Source organism: Trichoplax adhaerens, genomic scaffold, assembly GCF_000150275.1.
Source record: "Trichoplax adhaerens TRIADscaffold_10 genomic scaffold, whole genome shotgun sequence".
In the NCBI taxonomy this organism is placed as follows: domain Eukaryota; kingdom Metazoa; phylum Placozoa; class Uniplacotomia; order Trichoplacea; family Trichoplacidae; genus Trichoplax; species Trichoplax adhaerens.
The window spans coordinates 1038640-1064590 of NW_002060952.1; the positions used below are offsets into that span (position 1 = coordinate 1038640).

Genomic DNA, 25951 nt, shown 5'->3' on the forward strand with positions numbered 1-25951 from the left:
CTGAAACGATTCATCGTTCTCCGCATTAACAGTATCATGTCAATCGACATAATTTGTTTACTGTACCATAGCAGACTTTTTCACTTGTAAGTTAAACAGTGCTAACGTTCTACCCTCCCACTCTCAGCCTATGTACACATTTACCCGGCGTGATCGTAGTCCGTTGTCTACGTGCAACGTGGAACATAAACGTGGACATCCTGGACTACAGTACTGATTGCAGTAAAACAAGATTGGAAGCGTTTACACTCGCCAAAATGACCCTTGATTCACATTGATAAAGTAATACTGTAAGTCAATTTACAGTACTGTCACACACCACTAGTGACAAAGTAGTCTATACACGCCAATCCTTGCGGAGAACGCCACTTACTAACTTAAAGAGGCGAGATTAGCTATATCACCAAATAATTCAGTTCCAACGATCGAATACTATGGTATAATTATAGCGTCACAGATGATGTAGACGAGATAGTCAGAGATTTACTATCATTTATTACTGAAGGAATCTTGGCACCCAAGATTATAGTCTTTACAATTAAATATCAATTGAAAAACTTGTTGACTATCTAACCGACTAACGAACTAAAAAGGAATTAACAAGTACACTCAGTACAGTAGGTCTAGATACAGTATGATAGTACGATAATCGCGATTATTACGAAACTGTACTACTAATCAAGTTATTCGTCTTTATTCGCCGTGATTTGGTACTACGTTAAGATCAAACTCTTCCATATTGGTTTACTACCAGTGCCAGTGCTGCATGTTCGCTATGATATCCTATAATACAGTAGTACAGTACAGTACTGCAGTGTATTATTGATCACTGTCTCACGTGGTAGCCTCAACTACAGTATTTCCCCATACTGACCGTCACAGTACGCATGAGCGTGTTATCCTCCCCAATCATTAATAACGATAAAAGAAGAAGACCACAACATACCGACTGATCAACATGAGGTTCAGTAATTAGATATGAAAGAATCGCGTAAAAACTCGTAAAATGAAATCGAAATTACGGCAACAGTAATGATCTACAATATAATTGTAAATGTAGTGACAAAGGAGCGTACCGTACAATGCATAAGTAGACGTTTTAGGTGGAATCCGGTAGAAGGAATGCAATGCAGTACTTGCATGTCTAAAACTAGAAGTGAGCAACCAATGCTATGTGTTCTGGCTTCCTGAGCAAATTACGATTGCATTCGACCGCTTTACTGCATACTGTAGAGATTAGTGGCAGTGGAATGCATACAGTAGTACAATAAATAGTGTCAAGGAAATCATACCAAGAGTTTACCTACACTTATTACGAAATAGAAATTTGGTAATTGGTTGAACATACTTAAATGGCCAGCAATTACATTTACACTTTATAAAGCTTAAAACTTATATGCTTGACTGATGATTACAATCTAGGCACGTACTGTGTTTCTACTTGTTTGAGACATTAAGACAGTCATCTATGAGATAACTACCACAAATAAGTTCTTATTCTCAGACAACACTAAAGCCTTTTGGTCACTGACGCCAGCATTGATACCTAAAATAGAAGCTCAGCTCATTTATCCAACACGAATAAAGTCGACTCGACTCGTACGAGTATATTACATCTGATCTATAAACTCTTCTACCTATATTACGACGAAATCTCAGGAGAGAAATGGCTACAACTATACTGTATAGTCATGCAAGCGGGCTAAATGTAGTTCCCTTTTCATCAGCTACATGAATATTCCACTTCCATTAACTGCACAGACATCGGATAGGAGGACAGTATCAATTTAATTTAAATATTACATCGTACTGTAATATCCAGTTGGCTGTAAATACTTACTGCATAGTACGTCTATTTTGCAGACTGACTATCTTTCTAATGCAAAATTATCATAATAGACTATTTAAAATGATTCGAAATACTGGCTAACCACTGAAACTATGCACAGTATATTGGGTACCGTGCTTGCGAATAGTTTAAATCGAGTCTTCTGCAAGTTGAAGGTTGTTGCTAAAAATTAGCGATTTATCATCTCTTAATAATCGCGATAGAAGCTATTCTCGCCATGCCTCCATGAGTATTCAATTACTAATGGCTTCATTATAAATCTGAGACCTACGACATCACAAAAGTAAATTTCAAATTTTATTTTTACTATTTCTTGGATTACAAGGTACTAATATTGGCATACCGAACCACACGTGCATAGTATATTATCGATGCAGCTAAATTAATTGGATAGTCTGCTCTATAGGTATAATAAATTTGCGCTAGCAATTAATTAATTCTATAGATACGTAAGTACAACAAGAATATTTAATCTAACATTGTAACCATGTAGCAATCGTAATATGATTGCAGTTTGCGATAGTTGTTTACCGCATTAAAGCAATATTAAGTCATTAACATGGGCAATTAATACAATATTTGAGTCAAGATAAAGCGCATGAAATTTTGTGTTGCATGATACAACTTGGCTTAGGAACGTATTCCACAAAGATAATATACCATATTTAATGTTAACTAATCCTAATTTTTCTGTTATCAAGCACATCAAAGACAAGCTTGGTATATGCCAAGGGATGACAGACTGTATATTAATTGATTTATTACTGTACCTGTCAAAGTATCACTACAGAGTATTGCGAAGCACAATCATGAAAACTCCAACATACGCGTATGCAGAGAAATCTCACGGAAAGTTAGTAAAGGGCTGCATTATTATACTCTCATTGAAGTGTAAACAACGCTATTAATGCCATTTTTTAGTACTATATGTGAACTGCGTATAGGACTGATAACTGATAATACAATATTAAACGGTTGCATCCGCAGATTTTCCTTCCCCATTCATTTCACGTAGCCTTATTTCTTCTTCGGTTTCGGGTACATAAAGCAACTTCACTAATCGCTGTAAAATAAGAAAATGGATAATGTAAATTAATTCTAATTACACTTAAGCTTCCGTTACCTAAAAGTTATGGCATTTATCACTTTACAAATATGATGCTGTAAATAAATTGAGTTCTGAATCATGTAGTAAAAATGGAAATAACTACATGTGATTGCTGATCATGTATACTGTTTCGGAGTTAATTATTAACAAACTATACATAATATGGCATTTGCTAAATTCATGCAGTTGAGAGCGCTTTACTTGCCTCTTTAAATGTTCCCTCAGTATAAATAAGCTGATAAATAGCTGGAAGCAGGATGCATAATAGACATAAGACTGCCATAAGCCAGCCAACAAAATCAGCCCACCAAGGATACAGAATGCCATTGTATGTTATTGGAGTATAAAAAACGAGACTGAAGATGAAGACCGCCTAAGTATGCAAATAAAACATCATTAGAATGATTCACGTAAACGATCAAATACTTTACTCTTCATAGAACCCTTTATCTATATAATATGTATATACACATTGTACGCGTATATACTGTACATATACGTGTACATTTATTCCAGTATAAATAAAATTTACCGCTATCATAAGTGGCGTTAAAAAAGCCCAGCAAATGTCCCAAGATATCCAAACTCTCCACGATAACAGCGATCCTATATTGCGTGTATATCGTCTAACACCTTTGCAAATAAATATTATGGCCTCAGGGTTTAATTAAAGCTAGATAGTTTATTTTATAATCTACCTTTACGAAAGGAAGAAAAGTATTTTATGTAATAGTAAGTTAAAACAATCTCATTTTTACCGTAAAACCATGAAACAGCCATAATCTCGAATAAGACTGTTACAATCATGGCTGTGCCCGCAGAATAGGTATTAAATAAATCAAAGATATAGATACCACCCTATTTATGTATTAAAATACGAATTAATCTCAAATTTTGCTTCATACTCTTTCATATTGAATTCTATAGGATATTAATAGCAACTTGGCATACTTTTGTTATACATGTTAGTCCAATCAGGAATTCGACAATGCATAATCCTAAAATAAGATATGGTCTACGAGAAGCGAATAGATTAGGCCAGAAATCCGTCAATCCTGTAGAAATGGCCTCAACCATAGCAAACTATATTAAAAATTAATGATATTACTCTCATATGAGACCTAGAATCCAGACTAATACTTTTAACTTTATTAAGAAGAACGCTTTTAATGTTATGAATTATGGAGTGTAAAAATTCATATCAAAAGAACTCTTAATCTTATACGTATAGGAGTACATCGCAAGTTTAATCGCTTTACCTGACTGTCTAAGCCAAGTGTAATCAACATGAAGAAGAAAAGGATCGACCAAAAATTTGATCCCGGTAAAGTAGATAATCCAGCAGGGTAAACCATAAATACCAAGCCGGGACCTGCAAAAATTTAGTTAGGAATTGTATTTAAGTAGCTATTCATTTTTCAGAATAACAATATGTCCTAAAATATTTGACGAATAAATAAAACAGGTATATTATCGTTATCGCTTGCCAAATAAAACTTAATGCTCCTTCACATTGCATTTAAGAAAAGATATAATCGTTAGCATTATCTAGCGCATTCTATTATTAATTTTAGAGATTTGAAATAATGCTTTTTTTCGAACCTTCATCGACAACTTTTTCGATTGGTAAACCCTGTTGCTTGGACATATAGCCCAACATTGAAAAAATAACAAATCCAGCAAAGAAACTAGTGCCACAATTTATAGCGCTAATAACGACTGCATCCCTAAATTGAGAATTAAAATTTAAAATTAATTTTCTGATGCAATAACTTTTAATTAAGTAAATGATTACAATATTGGCTATAGACTCTCCCTAGCTCGTACGCACTTTAGTCAATTATACTAATAGCACGGACATTACCCTATCAACTGCAATAATTTTTTGTTAGTTTGCTATGAACAGTACTATCAAACCTTTATGAACTTTAGCTGTATAAACTAAATAAATGATAATGCCGTACTATTACGGTATGCTTATTTTCTCATTTCGCTTACTTAAGGAAATTGTTATTTCTTTTATTATAGCTAGCAAATGCGATAAGGGAACCGAAACCCGCACCAAGAGAATAGAAGATTTGAGTTCCCGCCTCTTTCCACGTCTGTCAAAATTTATGATCGCAATTCTTAACGGCTATCACCATTAACTTCATGCTATAGTAAGAAATTTGCGCTATTTCCTTTGTAAGTTGAAAGCTGCATAAACATGGATATAAACGTACCTCGATATCAGCAAGCTTCGATGTATCTAATTTTAGATAATAGGAAATACCTAAACCTGCACCATCTAATGTTACTCCACGGAAGAATAGAATTACTAATACAAGGTAAGGGAAGGTAGCAGTGAAATAGACGACCTAATAGCCAAAAATAATATTCGTGTTACTCTTTCAATTGAATAGCGCTATTCATGTATCTAAAAAATCAAATTTTAGAATTACTTTTCCTGTCCATTTTACTCCTTTAAAGATGCACAAGTAGACTATCACCCAAGCCAGTATAAGAAGCAAGGCTAAATCCCATTTCACTGGTCCACTAATATCTGGATTAGCTGTCTTGTTTAAAACACGAATACTACATTGGATAAGTTTTAAAATTGGCAATAAATTCATTAGAGCAAAAATAAATAGCGGCCAAATTAAAAGGCTAGAATTTAGCTTTTATGTCATTTATTTACTTGAAGTATTCGACCGCTGGTGAAATTCCAGACTCATTAACATTAGAACCATTTCGAACTAAACACTCAGGCGTATTCCATGAATTATCACATGTTGTCCAAGGTAAAGGAGAGATAAAACTTGCAAACAAGAAATATAGCACCCAGGCTAAGATGACAACGTAATAGATAGATACTAAAAAGGAAACCATGATCATAGAGAAGCCAGTTCCTATAAGCAATAACAGTAGAATAGCAACTGAGCCCTTATTATCATAATTGCTACACTGCATTAAGTAAATTTTGAATTCATCATTAATAGATTTTTGCGGTAGCAATATTCATCGTTAGAGAGTTTATTATACCGAATAACAAAGGACAAATTTTCTTAAAGACAACCGTAGGGCCTTTTACAAAGTACTGTCCGATTCCAAATTCTAATGCCATAAGAGGAACTCCACAGATAGCTAAGGATATGAAATATGGAATCAAGAATGCTCCTAAAGAAAGAAAAAGAATTGAATATTTATATTACTAGTATTCAAATCATTTCAAATAAGAATTCTTAAATGTATTGTCATGAGTACCAACACTTTATCCGTTGCAATAGTAGAATATCCTAACGCTAACTGCTTAAAATTAATCCTGTCAGCTGGGATCATGATTCGTGCTAATCTGTGTTTACTGGATACGGCTTATTATCTCCACAAAACAAGTACTCCATCACGCCTACAACTATTTCCATTTGCAAAGCCAACATAAAAAGGATAGCTTATTTCAAGTCATTTTTATTATTATTGGCCTGATTTTGTATTCCAGATTGGTTGTATAATTCTTTAATGTTGCTGAAAACTCATTAATGGTGAGAATTAGTGACCAATGATTTTATCTTATACGGATATCGACGTTTAATCGTGATGCCAATTTCCGAGAAGAGAGTCGAAAATTAATTTCGAATTTAAACACATACGTCACGAGATGAATCACGTGCATCTTTGCAGTTTAAACAATTCTCTGCGTTCAAATATATGAACCGCTTAACTTAAACTGGTATTGCTACTCTAGCTATTGAAACTATACTGTAGGTAAAGAAGGAGAAGAGACGAGTCTAATAGTATTACAAAGTAGATAGCTAAAATATTAGTTTACTGACCAATACGGCGCTTAATATATACAACCAATAAAGCAACAATCATTGATTTAAAATATGCAAAGTAAAAAAGGACAATAGGAATATATTTTTAATTCATCAAAATTATTTTCTATGGTATCTGGCATCGGTGGCAACTATGATCAAGCGTTTAAAGTAAAACATTAATACTGTAGATTCAAGTTACTTCTCGCTTTTCACGGTACCGAATTAAATTATAAACTTGTTTAGCTATCCCAATGCGAAACAATTTTTACACATTTTCTATTGCAGGTAGAGATCATATTGCTCATGCTCGTATTTTAAGGATTACGAATTAATTCATCAAATGGAATACAAATTGAGTCAGTTAGGACAGCTAAATATACACCTAGAGCATGCAACGCAATTTATTGTTATCAGCACAAACCCCGGTTACAAGACGAGCTTACGGATGATATATGTACTGAACTACTTATGGTAAGGTCATAACTGCGTTTTAATATAAATGTTGTACTAGTACCCCAGGTATATAAATCGATATATTAGCACTGGTAATTACTTTGCTTAAATGGCTTTTTTATTTTTCTTTGCAAATATTTCTAAAAAATTTCCCCTTTATACATATTTCTAAAAGACTCATAAATATATATATATAACTTACGTGACGCTGTCATTGCCTTTATTATATATACTATCAAGTTCATAATAATACATGCTAGGAACCCTTCAGCGCTAAATTAGCCTGACTAAATGGTCTATTTGTTGTTATTGGTCAGGGTTTGCATGTTCGCTTACAATATATGTTAGGGATAGCGATATTAAGTAGTTAAAATACACAGGCATATTTAATTGTTCTATAAAGGTGTCGTGCATAGTTGCTGTAAGACTCACAGATTTATGAGTATTGGCTAATATTACAGTTGGATTCCTACAATATCATACAGCCCTCAGAAAGAATCAGTCTCATATATGTATTACACTGGATTGTTAATATCGTCTGATGTTATGGGAAATTATTTACATGTAAACATAAATTGAGCTATTACTGAATTCTTCTTGAGGTAACAATAGTTTGATATATATCGAGTCTAGCATAGAATAAGCAAATCAGTCTTAGTGCTTCGCAAACTTTCCCGAGCTCAATTCGTATACGTTATTTTTTAGCATTGAAGTTAATGTATTCAAGACAGTTACAATACAAATTTTTCGTTGGAATCTTTCTGTGTATCAGTGGATGAAAATATGGATAAATCAGATTTTTTTAACTCTATGATGCTATGAAGCCCAAGCAAATGAATTCGTTCGTATTTTTACCATTTTTAAATTTATACCAATTACTGTAATTTTTGCACGGTGTCATATCACGTAAAAAACCGTGAAGGATACAAAATAATATCTCATGACAGAATATGCTGTTCAAAATTAAATACTATGCAAACAGTTTAACTTTTGTAGAGAAAAACTGAGATTTGAATCGCACTTCAAGCATTATTTGCCATCTAAAAGTTACTTTATCAATTTAATAATGTATGGTGCTCCGATTTAGTAGCGAAATGTAATTAATTTGTGCGTAACAAATTGCCTACTCCAACATCAATACACGAAAATTAAATTTTATAGTAATTCTCTGACATGCTTCAGTAGTGTAGCGTTTATACGGGATTTATGATAGTATTCTTCGAAATTAATCGTTTACTCAATATCCTACAGATTGCTATTCCGAATATACAGAAATTCTTCCTGAAAGTTATGTTCTGCAGAGTATTAAAATGATGGATCGAATTTTAGCTAAAAGGACCAATATTAGATGCGTAGAATATATTGAAAAAAGATGCATAGTGAGACTCTGACAGTCGTATCGAATACCAAATTTTTAGGTCATGCTGTTTACAAAAGTGTGCAATACCAGTTTAAAATTATTTAGCGTGGCTGTATAAACTATTTAGCACCTATAAAGCAAGATCAATCGAAAGGATAGCATATGATATACTGTAACCTCATGTAGAGCAATGCAATATGCTATTATACAGTGTATAAAAACCAAAAAGGAACAATTCTATACTATTACGTATAAATGATAGTTTGACAATAGCCAAAGTACTAATATGCATATCGTATTGAATGGCTTCGAATACTGATCTACGCGTAGATGGTTTAACTATAAAATAAATTTAAAATGTCTTTCACTAGACCCGCTCAGGGAAGGCAATAAAAATAAGTTGATTTATTCCATCCCTTATGATTATTTCGAATCCTTGTAATAGATACATGCTTCTTTCTTACCTCCTCCATATTTGTAACATAGGTATGGAAATCGCCATAGATTGCCGAATCCCACAGCAAAACCAATGCAACTTAGCATAAATTCGATTTTCTTCCCCCATCCTTCACGCTCATATTCTTCTTCACTTTCGGTATCGGCTACAACCTTACCGTCACTAGTGTCTTTATCATCACCATCACCCATTTTGATAAGTCTTTCAACAGACAAGATAGAAATAAAATGTTTCTATTGATAACGCGATCGATTTATAATGAAGGTCAGAAGACTATCGGAAGGTGGACTATCCCAATGATTACGCAGCATGATGTTTGCTTAGCTGTAGTAATTACATTTTATTGTTTTCCTTTTCAACCATATGCGATAAAAATTGTTTGATATTCATTACTTTGATACGATGTATTTTTTGTAATATTATTAACTAAAATCTTTTATAAAACACGTGGTAGTAACCTATTAATAAGTACTACAATGGCTAAAATAGCATAATTTAAACAGTAATCAGTATTCGTAATAGTCAACCAAGTCAAGATAAAATTAAAACCGCGAAGAGAGATTGGTTGTCTTAAATACAATAGCGTAAAACTGGACAGTCTTTCCTGTGAAATACATAACTTACATACAAAAATTTTGATGCCTTCGTACTCTAAATAATAAAGTGTGTTGCATGTCAAATACATTTTATTTCTTGAAAAGTAAAAGTAAGTATTTTTTTAATATTTTAAAGCCATAGAAATTTGTCAAGGTAGCCATTACTAGAACTTTATAACTACATGAGTTAGTAGAGTGAAGATCGCTTGATTCATATTGTGTATTTAATTAAAAGTAGAGACCCTGCTACGCTAGTTAAATGTTTACTTATAAAAATGGGTTATTTTACCGTGCAGCTATAAGATACTCTAATAACATATTGTAGTATTTAGTGCATCGACTAATTTGAAACCGAATCATTACGAAAGCCCATTGCTTAATGCGAATTTCAATGCTATAATGAGAGATAAATTGATAGTTCTGATCGTTAATTACGTTACTTTTTATGGAAGATAAGGATGTTCCATAATTTATGATAAAATGCATTTCTTACAAATGATGAATTTTAAATTTACGTCACTACAACCATATGCATTATTAAATCGAGAAATTAGCTAAATCTGTCCTTATGCGACCATATTTAGGTTTCTAGCAAACTTGAATATTGATATAAAGGTGATAATGGCAGGCTAGCAAATTTACAATATTAAAACTGTACAATATTTTCGATGGTGCCATGGAAGATCAGCATGCAAATTTATTTTAAGAGTCTTGAAGAAGTAGGCGATACATTCCATAAGTTAAGATAGCTCTGGTCGGCTAACTCTAATCTTTCAGAATTAGATCAAAATCTCTATTTCTTTATAATGCTTTTAAAATTATCGAGTTCACAATAAAATTGCTTTGAAGAATGCGATAATAGCATATAGTTCAGTCTTCTAGACGTACATTATTATGCTCCGTATAAGTTGCATGGTACGGTACCCTATTCAACAATTAGCCCTCTATATGTCAATATAAGCAGTAATTGAAAAGGGTACTTAAGTTCAAGCCATAAAATTGTTATGTGATACGATTGTATAGATACTGGTACTATATAAATATAGTTAGGAATTTCTCAGCGTCTTTCACACTTTGAATAAGAAATTTTGTTTAGAATTCGCTTTACTTACGATGGATGAGCATGTTACTATCTTTATATGTTGTGTTGTAAACATATGTTTAGAATATTGCAATGTCATACTTAAAGTTTGAATTTGTAAACTATAATTCTAAATGTTATCAGTACAATAATATTTGTAAACATCGTTTACAATCTATTGAAATTATTTAGTATCTTTCAGCCATATACTATATATGAATATGACTTTAATTGAAACACTACATAATGTTTATTACTTAAGAGGTAGGAGCAGTAATTTTGGGAATTTATCCATTTAAATTTGATATGAAATTGCCTTCATTCTTATAATCCAAATAATGGTAAAAAATTCCTTATTTCTGATCCGATTCTTTCGATAATTCTGAGGAACGTCCATGCATTCGTGTAACATGTACAATATTACAACTTGCAATAAGAGTATTTACGTAGACTCCGTATTTTATAAATCTTAAATAAGAATATTATAAACAAATTCATAGATTTTCTACATAAATAGGAAAGTTTAGATCATGCTGTTGTACGCATTTGCATGCAAATTTACGAATATGGATAAAATTCATTAGATATAAAATGATCCAGGATTACTCATCTCTGATAAGACGGTGAAAATAGAATTGACACTACTCATTCAGCTACTTATTATCGATGAAATTGAGCCGTCTCGTATCTTTCTATATACAAGATTTGCTGGATCGTATCCCTACTGTCCTACTCTCCTGTGAATATTACATATATAACCGATGATAAAAATACCTGTTTTTAGAGTATTTAACGTTGTACATTAACTATGTTCATATCCAGAATCTGCAAATTTTAGGTTCATCTATTTAACCCCTTAGCTTGTTAAAGCAAAGATCACTTTCATTAATACTCATATCCGGTTTTTTCTATACTATATCAAAGTGGTACAATTTTTGAAAGTTAAATATGCGTATATTTATGAATTAATTATTTATAAACAAAGAGTCTGTACATCCGAATTTGATTGCACTATAGTAGCTATTGTTTCGTGTTCTGATAACGCACTATAAATATTATTACTTGAAGTAGTAAGCTAGTGCAATTAGCGATAGAAAATCATCGATTTCTGCGATAAATAAGTATAATTAATGAGGTAATAGCATACTACATCAGGAATATAAAATGAGAGACCGATGATCGAAACAGGGAAAATAATGCCGAATTTGCAGTTGGACATTAATATGCTCGTAACTGATATTGTGGAAAGAATAGAGTGCCCGTAATAATTTTTTGATACCTAGTTGAAATACCATCATACCTGCATACAAACTATAACCTCTCTAAATGATCTAAATCGTTCGATATTACAAATTTATTTGATTCGATAACTCGATAGCTTTTAATGATAAAAAATGCTGTCTAATAGCAGTTATTGATTGATATACCTCTAAAACATTGCTAGTGTTCTTTTACATTATGAGCAAATATTTGAAATGCTATCGCTATAACGCACCCTTGTAGCGTTGACTATATCACTGTTCAGATCCTATTTTTAATTAATGTAATGTAATCCTTGCCGATTACTATTTTGCATGATATAATGTCCTCAAACTGATAAAACCGATACAAGTATAATTTTCGAGGTCATAATAATACTGTATAAACTAAACTGTATAAGCTAATGTTTAGTACTTATTTATTTTATCTAGACAGCAAGGCATATTTAACTGCTTATTTTCGCCTGATGCGGCCGGTGCAGTATTGGCAATCAGTAATGCAATGTCTATAGATAGTGAATAGTTCGATGACATTAATGAGACAGGAAATGGCATCGCTGACTATTGTGAGCAATAAGCGAAGGGTAAGATTATCGTACTGAATCACAAATTAATACCATGAAACGAATGGGAATGTATAACTTGCTTTTGTATATTATTAATACGCATAGATTATTATAGTGAGAGGTAGCCAGACTATTTTCGTGCACTTCTAAGAGAATATCCCTCTTAAAAGTTACTGCTATTTGTAGTATGGATCTTATAATCATTAACTCTAAGTAATTTAAGTATAATATTATTTTTTATGATTTATGCCCTTTTGATAAGAATTCTATTAACATTCAGAAATCAAATTCAGAGGTCAAGTTTAAACGAATCGTACAAGATATAAAATTTATGTATTGTATACGTTCGCAACACTAACATTAGTTTTGATTGCTAACTACGCCATGCTTCAATTATGATAGGTCTTGGGCCATATGATTATATACGTATATCTATATACAGTCACGAGAAATACTCCTCGAAAATTTACTTTAAATCATTACACTTATTTTTATCTCAATATGAACATTCCTTATGGTAAATAGTAGTAAACATGCAAAACCGGTTTTTATTTCTTGTGTGGGTGTTGTCTCTTGTGGTCGATGTCAAATAAAGAACAATACCCATTAGTTTACGCGTTGTCAGTTATATCATATAGACTCTAACGAAGATCAACAACTGTATACAACTTGCAGACAATTGTAATTCCGCATCAGATAGGCCAAATAAATATGAAACGAGTATCGTAGTAGTGTTTTCTGAGGTAATAATCTTTGGGTGATCTATGTATGCATATACAAATACTCGTATGTATAACGTTACGGCCAATATCGGTAATGCGACGTAAGACTAAAGTTGTATAGTCGATTGATACTTTCCGGATGCATGAAATCCTGTTGCTTCAAAGCTACAAAAGCATTGTCTACGTAGCAAATTGCAACCTACCGTTTTGAGTTAAAAATATGTCGTAGATCTTCGATGAACTGCTAACAGTGCAGAAGTTTACTGAATTGATTGACTATTTGAATGTGAAATGTAAACTATAGTACAACATGGGGTACTAGCCATACTACTCTACAATAACATTACACGTACAGTAAAAAAGTATCACCATCTGGTCTGCATACAGTATTTGCACGTCTGCATGGCCTAATCATCTAATAACTGTCACAACTATACTGAGAATGGTCTCCATTTAGTGTAATGACTGTATTTACAGTATGCAATTAAATATAATATATGTACTCAATCCATAGACTGCATACAATTTTAACAATTCCTGATTGGATATGAGAGCAGAATTTAATGTTCGCCCGGAACTAAAACAACATTCCACAGTCAGGTCACAGTTTGTACAAACTGTGACCTGACTGTGGAATGTTGTTGATTGAACTTTGCAAGATTTAACGCATCAGTTCAAGATGCAAGAGCATGATTTAAAAAAGAAAACATTTACTTATTTAATTCATTTACGTCTGTTCGAGGTCTGGTCTTCGACAATGCAATTTCTCGTGTCAACAATACATTTTAGGGTTGATGCTTGCAATGCAAATGTTTAATAGCTTTCAAATGGCTTGTGACTACTTGATTTTATTCTAACTAGTGGAATAGCATGGTTGTTAATTATTATAATATAAGGTGTATTATTATAGTAAGCTGTCATTAACCCTTGTGCAAATTATTCCGGCTCTGTACGAGAAAAAATACGCCCAGATCTCTGAGTATGAAATTAAATAGTGCCATGGGCCACTAGATGTTCTATCACTCTACTGTACACAGCGTGATAGTCATGATGTAGTTGCCAATGACCAGTAGTAATGCAATAGTCAAACTACAATTGTTAATAATCTGTAGCGGTATAAGGGTGCAGTATACAGTAATGTGATTGTTTACTTTATTTTAGTAGTCAGTAGCATGCTTTACAATAGTTCTTTTTCATTTCGGTATCTCTAAAGTTCGGTTCACAGATGCAAATGCGAGACTTCTGACTTCTGTGCACTGAGTCTTACTGATATATCGCAGTTTCTATATTATAGAACACTACAAGATCGCATGAACGGATAGTAAAGTACTCTGTAGTAGACCGAGTGCACTGCATTTTAATTAAACATTTATCAACTGTGTATATTGTAGATTAGATTGTTACTTGTCTAATCAATGATAATTAATTATACGTATATTTAATATGCGTGTGTTACAAGTCCGCCTGTTACGTAAAATCCTACAAAAGATTGCTTGATGAAGGTACTATTTACCATCGGCTGTTATAGAGTTTTGTCCTTAAACTAATACATTCCCTTAGGTTTTAGGATTAAAGTTAACTTATGATGTAGTATTCTACTAGAACACGATTACATATACTAGTACGCGTTTTGTTTGTAAATGATAAATTTATAGTTCTAGACAATTAATGTAATTTTAGGAAGATGAAAGCAAATTATTACAAAGGCCCCTATCACATTGTATCGAGTCACTACAAATATCTCAAACAAGTGCTCGATTAAACCTAGTCCCCTCAAGTTAATAACATAATTTGTATCGTCATTTTATGATACGCTGAGTTAAAGATTTACTATAGGAATAATGAGTGATCTAGTCAAACTGGGATCTTATCTTCCTGAAATAGTTGTAAACATGAATTTGCCTATCCGAGCACGTCAACTTCAAAATTCTTTAAAGCATTTACAATGATAAAAATAATAACCAATACGAACACTTACCCTAAATACGAAACAATGTAGCAAAATCCGATTAATTATATTATATTAGGACCACTTTCCGTATACTAGTCAAGACTTGAGGCTATGTTTATAATATTGTTATTTCTTTAAAACTGCGCATTTTAATTTGGGGATTGCTGTATTAATAAATATAATTATAATTATTATCTACAGGTATCTAAGGAACTTCAAATTTAATTTTAATAGTGTGTGCAATTTAATTAATGAACCAATATTATTTATAGCACTATTGCTTCTAGCCGTCGTACGTTATCTGCTGTACTAATCGATGTTACTATTTTCGTACACTGAAGTTAATACTAACTAATTTGAAGAGTAAAAGTAAGCAAGTATCGCTGACTTTTCACCTCTGTAAAAGGGAGTAATACTGCTCTCTTGCATGTTGTACTGTATTATTGTAAATTGCTGTACTTTAGATGGTACACTTTAGTAACTGTACAGTGTACAGCCATTGGTAATATTCAAGCAAAACTTGCTTACTTTTCAACTCCGTCAAAGAGCGAAACTTTGTTGTACAGTACGTTATGACGCAACGTAATGAAGTCTACAGTATAATCTGACTGCCAGTAAAATCCTTTTTTAGAGCTAAATATTAAGCCAAATGGTCCTTTAGTTCAATTAATGAATGGATTTATTGAATTAAAATGAATTCAATTGATTTTTCTCAACGACAATGTAAGAAATACTATCTAAAAAGCTCCAACCCTAATAATAATCAACGTTGATTAATTAATTTAAAGAGTCTGTATGGATTAGAAATATTCAAGATGATTTCGTTGCAGGGCGGAGATTGCGCAATGCTGAGCGATCGCTGATTGGCCAAAGAGAAATTTGAATTTGATTATTGTAACAGTACTTTACGGTAAGCTGTACAGTACTGTACAGTACGATACAACTAGTAATGTACTGTAGTGTACAGTACACTATACTGTAGATGTTAACATGGAGGCGTTTACCCGGCGCGATACGATACGGTACGGTACGATACAGTACAGTTAGTGTAGAGTGTACAGTACGATGATGCACTGTAGAGACCGACAATAAACCAGACACTGTGCATTACTGTACAGTACACAGTACTGTAACAGCCATTGTCATGGCGCTGGAGTCGGCAGTGCACACTTTCCTATACAACTTCATATCAATTTCAGTTGATGGTTTGCTACACTACAGTACTGTACAGTATAAAAAAGTACAGCGGTAATTTCAAATTTCAATTTCAAAATCGTCATTCAATGTGTCGCTAACATCTCGGCCAGCTTAACTTTCTTTCACTTTGAAATAGGAAAAAATAACTTGTTGGGTAAGATGGAGTATTTTGACTAAAATAATTCAATTTTTTATTGTCAGTGTCTCCATTTGGCTATTTATTACAAGTGTATGTGTTCAGTGGTTAAAAATGAGCGTTAATAATCGAGTAGCCGATAGATGACGAGAACTCGAACCTAGGTGATAATTTTTCAAAGGTTGATATCAAATCTGCTGAACTGTATTGATATTTTAGTATTGCAGAGAGTGTTTTCAAGTAGAGGTGTGGTAATTTTAAGCCTTATCTGATGTTCAGAGATATCTACTAGATACAGAGTGGAACACCTATGTAGTATTTCTCATAGCATTGCCGTAGTTTAGAGGATGCCAAACATAAATAGTTGGTATCAGAAAAAAATAATAACCAGTGAAAATTGCACTGACCAGTGTTACCGATAGCAGACTGACTGTAGAACGTTAACTCCCACCCAACCGAACTAGCGAGCGTAGTTACATTACACGGAAATCAAATGTTTTATCTCGGATTTCTCGACAAGTTCAGTGGATTTACTTATAGTACTGAGTAATAAGACATCCACGGCTAGTAATAGGTCGACTGTGACTGATCTGCAACGTAAGCAGTCAATGCCAAGCCCTTTCAGCGATTTTTACCCGACCAAACTACTGTAGTTTGCTGACATCAAACATTTCATCTCAGATTGCTCTTCGATTCATTTCATTTGTTTCAAATTCCTGGCGATTAGATACAGTAACGTTATAGTAGGGCATAAAATCATAACATAGAAGCTATATCTCAACTTTTCAAACGTCTCATTTTTGGTCAATTTTAGAGTGCCTTTAAATTCTTGTCGTTAAACATCGAAATTGGCTAATCAATATGTTACCAAATAACACACCTATGCCGCGTGAAGTTTGCGATTACTATCAAGTCAGGGAAACCATCGGATCGGGTAAATGTTTCTCCACAATATTTTTGTAATAGATTAATAATCAATGAATTAATGAAACTTGTTTTAAACGATGATATTACCTTTTGATCATTTACAATCAAGTGGATTATCGAAAACGTTTCCATTTTATGTTGTTAAAGTGTCCTCTTACACTGATTTGATACTGTTGATAATTTCATCTACTGTCCGTCTCTTGCAATAATTGCCAATGCACTACCATATATTAAGGTTAACCTTAAATTACTGTATTTCATAATGACTATGGTGTATCTTGTTCTTATCGGTTCTTTCCATTACTCGTGGATTATTCTCACTCCGCTAATGCCTAGTTAATGAAACATGTGTATGTTTTGTCTTGTCATAACTGCTTGCAATCGTAGGTTAGTATCGGCCGTTTCAAATTTTGCTTTAGCTGAAATGAAATATGCATGAGAATGAAATACACGGCGTACTAATATGCAAGAAAGAGTCCATGCATAGTAGTACAGTACTTCAAAAAAACTATTTACCGTTGAGAAAAGTGACTGATATTTCTCACTTATGATGTTGGCTTGTCACGAGATATTACTGCGGTATCAATGATGTCTTGGCAGACATTATCAGCACTTTAAACCTTCGCCAATTATGAAAACACAATATCTTACCTTGATCATACTATACTATAGACTGTATTATACACCTTATATGTACTTCTGATGACGACTGTAACGTTCTGTTAGCAGTTCGATTCATGACTGCTATATCAGATCTAGTAATGAAGAATATTGTTACTATACTGTAGAACTACCGCTAACCTGTATCGAAATTAATCTTTTTTACATCATCATCTAATATAAAATGAAATAGAATAAAAAGCAAACTGTAATATTAAAAAATAAGTCATATTTTCCTCATATCGACTATAAAGGTGGCTTTGCACAGGTCAAGATCGCTAAACATCGCTTATCTGGTGAAACTGTTGCAATCAAAGTAATGAATAAAGTTGCTCTAGGGGTAAGGCAAAGACTTTCGTCGAACTTATTACGATAGATTACAGTTTCTAACTTCGCCCAGCCAACTATCAGATTGCTTTATAATTCATTTAAACGCTATTCGTAATAATGTATAAGTAGGTGATATACTTATTGTATACACTGCAGTTATAGACATGGACGCCGTAAATGTCTATATATTACTAGCGTCGTTATTAAACGTAATTATTTTTACAATTTTTCGATTGCTGCTTATGATGAACCGAGAGCGTTAAATAGAGGTCATTTCTTAATTTGTTTTCTAATTAATTACAGGAGGATTTGCCAAGAGTTCAACGAGAAATAAATGCTTTACGTTCATTAAGACATCAACATATAAGTCAAATGTATCAAGTGATTGATACACCTGATGACATTTATATCGTTATGGAGGTATGAATAAATTTGCTAATGGTATTTGTTTTCTTGGCCATTACCCTATAGCTTAAGCTGAAAATTAACTTAAATATTTTTTATCTCTAGTATGTACCAGGTGGTGAAGTATTCGATTACATCGTAACGAAAGACAGACTTCTGGTAATAATGCCACTTTCGGCAATGTTGTTAATATTATAATGGTACTATAATTGAATTAAAATTTTAATCAATTATTGGAATTTTCCTATATTCATAGATAAGATTACATCATTGTGATAATACTAATAGATTATATTGGCTTTGTAATTGCTAGCAATTTGTTTTACTGTTTCGTAATACTTTTTTATTTATAGGAAGATGAAGCTAGAAAATTTTTTCGTCAAGTCATTTCTGCTATCGCATATGTCCACAACGAAGGCTTTGCACATCGCGATTTAAAACCGGTAAATCGTTGCGTAATCTAATCAGATAAGCAGAATAATAAACCATATGCTCTACTGCATATCTATAAACAGTCAATGTTGCCTGATAATAGTTATTATCAAGAATTGCTAGCTTTTGACATCACATTTGTTAATTTTTGCATATCTATAATAGGAAAACTTATTATTGGATCGCTACCAGGTAATTCATATAAATAATCATATCAAGATGCACTTCAGCTGATTATTACAATCGTACGAAAGATAGTCATTTTGCTTTTGTTTCGTTCGGATATCAATTTGTATTTTAGAATATTAAGCTGATTGATTTCGGGTTGGTAGCCAAGCCTCAGGTTAGATCTTTTTGCGTTAAAGAAGAGTATTTCTAGTTACCTATTATGATCTTTCGTAAAATCGAAGTATTTTATAATTAATTGTTATATTATTCCGCGTTATTTTAGAGCTTGCAAGATAATCTATATACATGCTGTGGATCTCCTGCATATGCTGCCCCTGGTAAGCTAGCTATAGTATTATTGCGCTATTTTCTTACATTTTTTGCTGCAGTCATTTAAAGACAATTCTATTTACAACATTACAAAGAATTAATCGCAGGCAAACCCTATTTGGGATCCAAAGTAAGTTTTGAACCTGATAATAGTTTTTAAGAATCTGTGCGAGGCTACTATCTAATGTTGTTAGTTGAGATAATTACTAAGACTATTGCAGCATCAATTGTCATTGTATTTACGCTATCATATTCTGGGTAATTGGATAGGCTGATATATGGAGCATGGGTATTTTGTTGTATGCTCTATTATGTGGTTACTTGCCATTCGACGACGACAATACAGTGAAGTTATACAAGCAAATTTTGGTAATGAAACAGTTCTAACACTTTTAAACATCACATTTGATGGATGAATGCATTGTATTTATTTAAAAATTGCAAGAATCATGTAGTATAACATACTTATAACTATTAATGCTTTGTAGAAAGGCGAATATGAAACACCTCGGTGGCTTTCGCATGGTATGTTTTATCTTGCAATCGTGAGATCTTATAATTAATAGTCGAAATCATTGCTTGAAGCCAAAGAATGACTGCTATCAATAATGTAATATTTCCTTGTCGTTCCTGTTATGTCATATGGGTACCATGTAGGAAGCATCAAGATTTTAGATAGCATGTTGCAGGTAAGGTAGATATAACGAATGCTAGTGGCTTTTGTGTTATTGAATTAAATGTGGTATAATTGTTAATTAATAAATTCGGTGATAAATTATCAAATAGACCGACCCTAATCAACGTATTACAGTAAAGCATTTGCTGAGTCATCCTTGGGTTATGACGAACTATGGTGTCCCAGTCGAATGGAGATCTAAATATAAGGTTGATATAGGCGCACTATGATGTGTGATTCTTGGCTTTTACATATTTTGCTAATCATGTTATTTCTTCAGCCTGGATCAATCGATAGTGAGGTAATTGATGTTATGTCTCAATATTATGGCATTGGAACTACGGAAATGAGTAATGAAATAGCCGAGGTAGTTTTTTAGTCTTTTAAAATTATTAAGAATTGTTAGTAAAATTATTGTAAGATACCGCGTAATCTTACCGAGCTTACCTAACCAATATATTTATTAATACCTACCCGCATTTATTTCCAGTGGAAGTTTGATCACGTTTGCGCAACCTACTACATACTATGTAACATGAAGTACCAAGGCAAGAGACCGAGGCTTTTACAACCTTTCGTTAGGTATGTTGGCGTTAAAAGACACGTATACTGCAACGTCTTGCTGAATTCATAAAGTTGCTACGGATTGGTTAAATAATTTTTTTAATGTAAATGTTCATTTCGCTTTATGTATAGTAATATGTTCTACGTTTTGTTAAATTTATTACCTCAAAAATGAAAATATAATTTCAGTCCTCGACCAGTGATCCCTGATTTTATTAAAGTAAGTCATTTATTATTTATTAATGATATACAGTAATATATGATATCTCTCTACAGTCTAACTGTGTACTTACAATCATATATATTCTATATCTTGATTAGTTATATGTATATATATGTTTAAGTAATGTTGATCTTTACAACATTGCATCTAAATTTTTTGGGATGGATAATTATGTACAAGCTTTAGTCTTAACGCACGAATAATATGTAACTGTACCATAAATGTATTCTAGATGTTATGATCGCTTTATTTCGATTGCTGTATATCTTAAGCATGTACCGTCAATCTTGTAATGTATGGTTCTTCTTTATTTACATATCATACCTAGCCTTTACCGCCTTTCGATCTTTCTGAATTTGCGAAGTGTACTCCTAAACGCAATAACAATCATGACGATAGGGGTGTCCTGAAGGAAAAGAATACTGCAAATAAGGAGAATATTCCAACTCGTGCAAACAAGGAGAATATTCAAACTCGTCCAGCTCCAAGAACCCCTAAAAGGATTGCTGATGCGTGGGACGAATTGGTTATTAATCAGACCCCTGAAAGGCCCAGAGCTTGGACTGAAGACAATTGTAACTCTCCAAGTACGCTGTGTGGCAACGCCTATTTTTTGCATGCAGATAAATCGTTCGGGCAGAAAATATTTAAAATTTTGTTTTTTATCAACTCTAGTACCGCACTCGCAATCAGTTGAAGTTGCTGAAGGTATTGGTAATAGTGTCGCTCCTCTTACACCTTTATCAGAAAGTAAAAGGTAAGAACATAAATACGTCGTATGTACTGCTATACAAAGTAACACACAGTTACATCTTATCGCACTTGATTCAGTAGTTGGGGGTGAATGGTATCAGTTGTGGATTCAATTTACTAGCATAGCATGAGGTGACATAATTAAATCTTACTTAATGACATATATTAAGATGGCAATCCTGCGACGCGGACTTATACAAATCTACACAAGAAAAATACCGAACCCCTAGCAAAACTCCTAAGAGACACGTAACCAATTTTGAAATTATATCAAAAGATATCTATATAAGAATCTGAAATTAGAATGGCTTCAAATTATTACTCTTATCTATTAACAGATTTTTGCAGCTTTTGGAGATAACGTTGGTGATATTGCAACTCGCTTCAAGCAAGCATTTACACCTCATAAAACCCCGCAAATGACAAAACCCCGAAAAGTCAAGGTTGGTAGAATTATCTATTTGAATATGTATCATTACATGAGGTTAACTTTAGCACCTGATATGTATGAAAGGATAAATTTATCAAATATTAATAAATAAAAAGTCATAATGGATGTTGCCCTATATCTGTATATGGACGTAGGAACTATATAACGTTTCGGCAACCTCCGGTGAAAATGCAGATTATGTCGTTGATGAGTTAAAGAATCGTTTGGTAGAACGGGGTATTTCATATAAAGCGAAGACGTAAGAATTAATTATATTTTTGGTATCACTATTACAATAGAATTTATTGATTACATCGTCTTATTACTTGAACAATGCTTCCGTTGGATTATTGTTGATGTAGTGATTACGTCTTGAGATGCAAGATCTTGGATTCTCGATTGAAGGCGTTATTATCGTTTGAACTCGAAGTTTGTGAATTGCCTTCACTTAATATCTATGGTAAGCTATAAAAGTTAGCCCGTTTGATTGTGTTAAGCTCAAGATTTCCTTGTTGTTTAAGTGGCTTCGTGGTAATTGGTTGCCGATATAAGCCATAATTCTGAAAATTCAATAGCATCTTGTGGTGACTTATTGATTCACTATTTAAATGTAGGTATCAGACATAAGAGGTTGAAAGGAGATAGTTGGGCATACAAGAAAGTTTGTGAGGATATTTTAACTGCTGCCAAGTTGTAGGAAGTAATTGAGTACTACCAACTTATCATGAAATAATTGTTAGAAACATTAGAGGCGATTGTAATTGCATACGAACGAGTGATTTGTATTTCAGATTGCATTTATTGCCTCAGATATTAAACGATAAATCTTATAATTTTAAACATATACAAAGATTAGTCTGTGGGGTTATTAAAAGTATATGTATGTTAATTTAACATAGCAACACTTCTAACATGAGCTTTATGCCCTAGAATTGTATAACTTTTTAAGTTTGTTTGTAATTTGTAATTTAATTATACGATTTATACTGCAAAGCACATAGATGACATACATATACATTAAATGTATTCTTTGTAATGTATCTACATTTAGTTGATTGCACTTCAATTGAAATTTTATCTGGCTATGCTATCGCTTTTATTTAAATAAATCACAGAATATGAAGTGTGTCATTTAGGATGGATATAATGATTTACTACCGGCACTGACTGCAATCAATTGTCTAACTATTTGCTATAAATACCAGGTTAATTATTATGTTTGCTGCATTATCTGGCAGTATCGTGCTTATGATGTTATTATTTTCTGTGTAACAAATTGACTACTACTGCAACCATGAAGGTGTTCCCAAAGGGGGTGTATTTTTAATTTTGTGGAAACGCTGTTGCAGTGTATTTAAAAATGCATTTACTGTTGTTGATGCAAAATATTGTATGGCTTATATAATCAAATTTATAACAGTCACAGGGAAAATTGGATTCCAGATTATTAAAGCAAATGCGAAAAATTAAGTTTTATGCGTGATTATTTCATGTAATTAACACTTTAGAAACAAAGCAAATTTAAGTGTTTGCTGAAAGCTATCGTATCGTACTTTTTCCATGCTCTACGGCGATTAAGGATACCAAATGTAAACTTGTAACTACAATTAACTCAAAAGGCGCATAAACAACATGCTTTTATCAATCAAACTTGCCTAAATTCAGTAGTTCATGGAAAGTATAATACTATACTACGGTATAGAAATTACTGTAAAGAAGTCAAACCTGAAGTTAAAACGATTAAGCATAGCAAATTAAATAGTTTTATTACTCGACATCTTTGAAGATAAATATTAATTAACAAAAGTGTTGTAGATATGATCGTCTCCGTTATTGACTCAGGATTAAGAGTACGTATCATATAACTTATGAAGAGCTCTGTCTCCATGTCGTTCTTAGAAGTCAACTTAAATACTTTTACAAAGCAGTCGCAAAATTGATTAAACCTGAAAGGAACGCAGACCGTTCTTGGAAGTAGAACTGATTTATGTCAGGAAATGAGGTGATAAGAAATTGAAGTTTTGCTATTTTATTTTTAAGATACTACAGCAAATAACAAATAGATCTGATGTCTACTTACAAAATTAATGTTTAAGTCGGGTCTGTAGTCTATTACAAGTTCTGGTATATTTCTCTCTCAAGCAAGTTGACACGTGGCCGAACATCAAGATATTTCACGATATACTATTCGATTAAAGACTAACTGCTACTTCATAAATGAATACGCATATCTCTTAGTCTTGATAGAAAGATACAGATTTCATAGCCACGCAAATGCAGTCTATGTTTTAAAATGTGTCTGTCTGGCTTACACTTATTACATGAATTTTAATTTTCGTGCGGGTTGCAGACAACAAAAACCATTTTATAATTCGGCGTCTCATCTTATTAGCGATGAAAAACATAGAAAATTGAGAACAATATAGATCGATGAAGCTCAAGCAGAGGGTGGAAATAGCAAGCTAAATCATAATATAGATCCGTTAGGATTAGCCCCGGAAATCTGTTATAAATGCATATTCGACTGATTATATAGTTATCAAGTGTCTGGTTTACCGATATGTGTTTCTTCTAGTGTATCTTTTGGCAATTTGTAGGCTATTTTGCTAATAAATATAATCATCCCTTTGGTTGGATAGCTAATACCGACATTTACTTAGATTTTCTACTCATATTTGTTATTTAAAAACTGGAAAAGTATTTTTAGAATCTTTAGATAGAAATTCTTAATTTATTTCTAAAATTAGATTGTGTTCAAGATCAATAGGACTTAAATGTAGACAATATCCATCCTATATAGTAAGCCATGGTAAAATGATCGGAACTAGAATAGGAGTTTAAAGTTTTCGCAACCTTAATCTTCCGAAATAGCTATTACAATATTGATTATATTCGTTTTCTAAATTTGCTAATGAAATTTCATCATAATTTTGACGCTTATAAGTTGATTCTTTGCTAATAACTCAACATTATTTAACTATCGCTAATGCCATATTCACCTAGGCTGTATTGTCTATTTTCTTAAATTAAATACTAGTACTTTGTCCTGCAACTTATTAATAGATCTTGAACAGTGTATTCTTGTTTTTTCGACACTCCGTAGAAGATTTAATGCACTATAAGTTGCTTTCAATGTGTAAATAGAACAACAAACTCATCAACTTTTAAGGAAAAGATACCGCAGTAAAGCACTTACTTAATTTCGTCATATGAGTGCTAAATTATTTGTGCCGTACGGTACTCTATTTTGATAACCAGTGGGTATGAATCTGCCATTTTGGATGGAGATATCATAAAAAGCGAAGATATTGCAAGATCTTGGGCTGAGTTTCCTTACGTAAATGAAAATAAGCGAGATGAGTGTATTTGATAATCTTCCTAGAATTTTAATAATTTGCTTCATACGCGTACAGTTAGTAAATCGATTAATTCGAATGTTAAAGTAAACAAATTCCATGACCAATTGAATTCAAGCATATTAGTAGAAAACTAGAAAATGAATCATTAAAATGAATATTTAGCCT

The 25951-nt window shown here is 32.7% G+C and overlaps 2 protein-coding genes across 2 annotated transcripts; one reads left to right on the forward strand and one right to left on the reverse strand.

The window, feature by feature from the left end:
- Positions 1-3135: 3135 nt before the first annotated feature.
- Positions 3136-9212, reverse strand: TRIADDRAFT_29105 (uncharacterized protein; the record flags this gene model as incomplete). The annotated part of the gene is made up of 12 exons (XM_002115362.1): positions 3136-3330; positions 3490-3590; positions 3716-3815; positions 3909-4040; positions 4217-4329; positions 4560-4684; positions 4956-5059; positions 5180-5314; positions 5399-5531; positions 5635-5845; positions 5979-6113; positions 9029-9212. The coding sequence occupies 12 exons, from the start codon at positions 9210-9212 to the stop codon at positions 3136-3138; spliced, it is 1668 nt and encodes a 555-aa protein (XP_002115398.1).
- Positions 9213-17411: 8199 nt separating this feature from the next.
- Positions 17412-23124, forward strand: TRIADDRAFT_50686 (uncharacterized protein; the record flags this gene model as incomplete). The annotated part of the gene is made up of 22 exons (XM_002115234.1): positions 17412-17463; positions 18371-18456; positions 18750-18866; positions 18957-19010; positions 19205-19294; positions 19449-19475; positions 19585-19626; positions 19735-19789; positions 19877-19911; positions 20052-20150; positions 20270-20306; positions 20439-20470; positions 20568-20666; positions 20738-20824; positions 20948-21039; positions 21644-21874; positions 21966-22001; positions 22168-22246; positions 22336-22440; positions 22583-22686; positions 22790-22887; positions 23042-23124. 22 exons carry the CDS (start codon positions 17412-17414, stop codon positions 23122-23124), a joined length of 1740 nt encoding a protein of 579 aa, XP_002115270.1.
- Positions 23125-25951: the final 2827 nt, after the last annotated feature.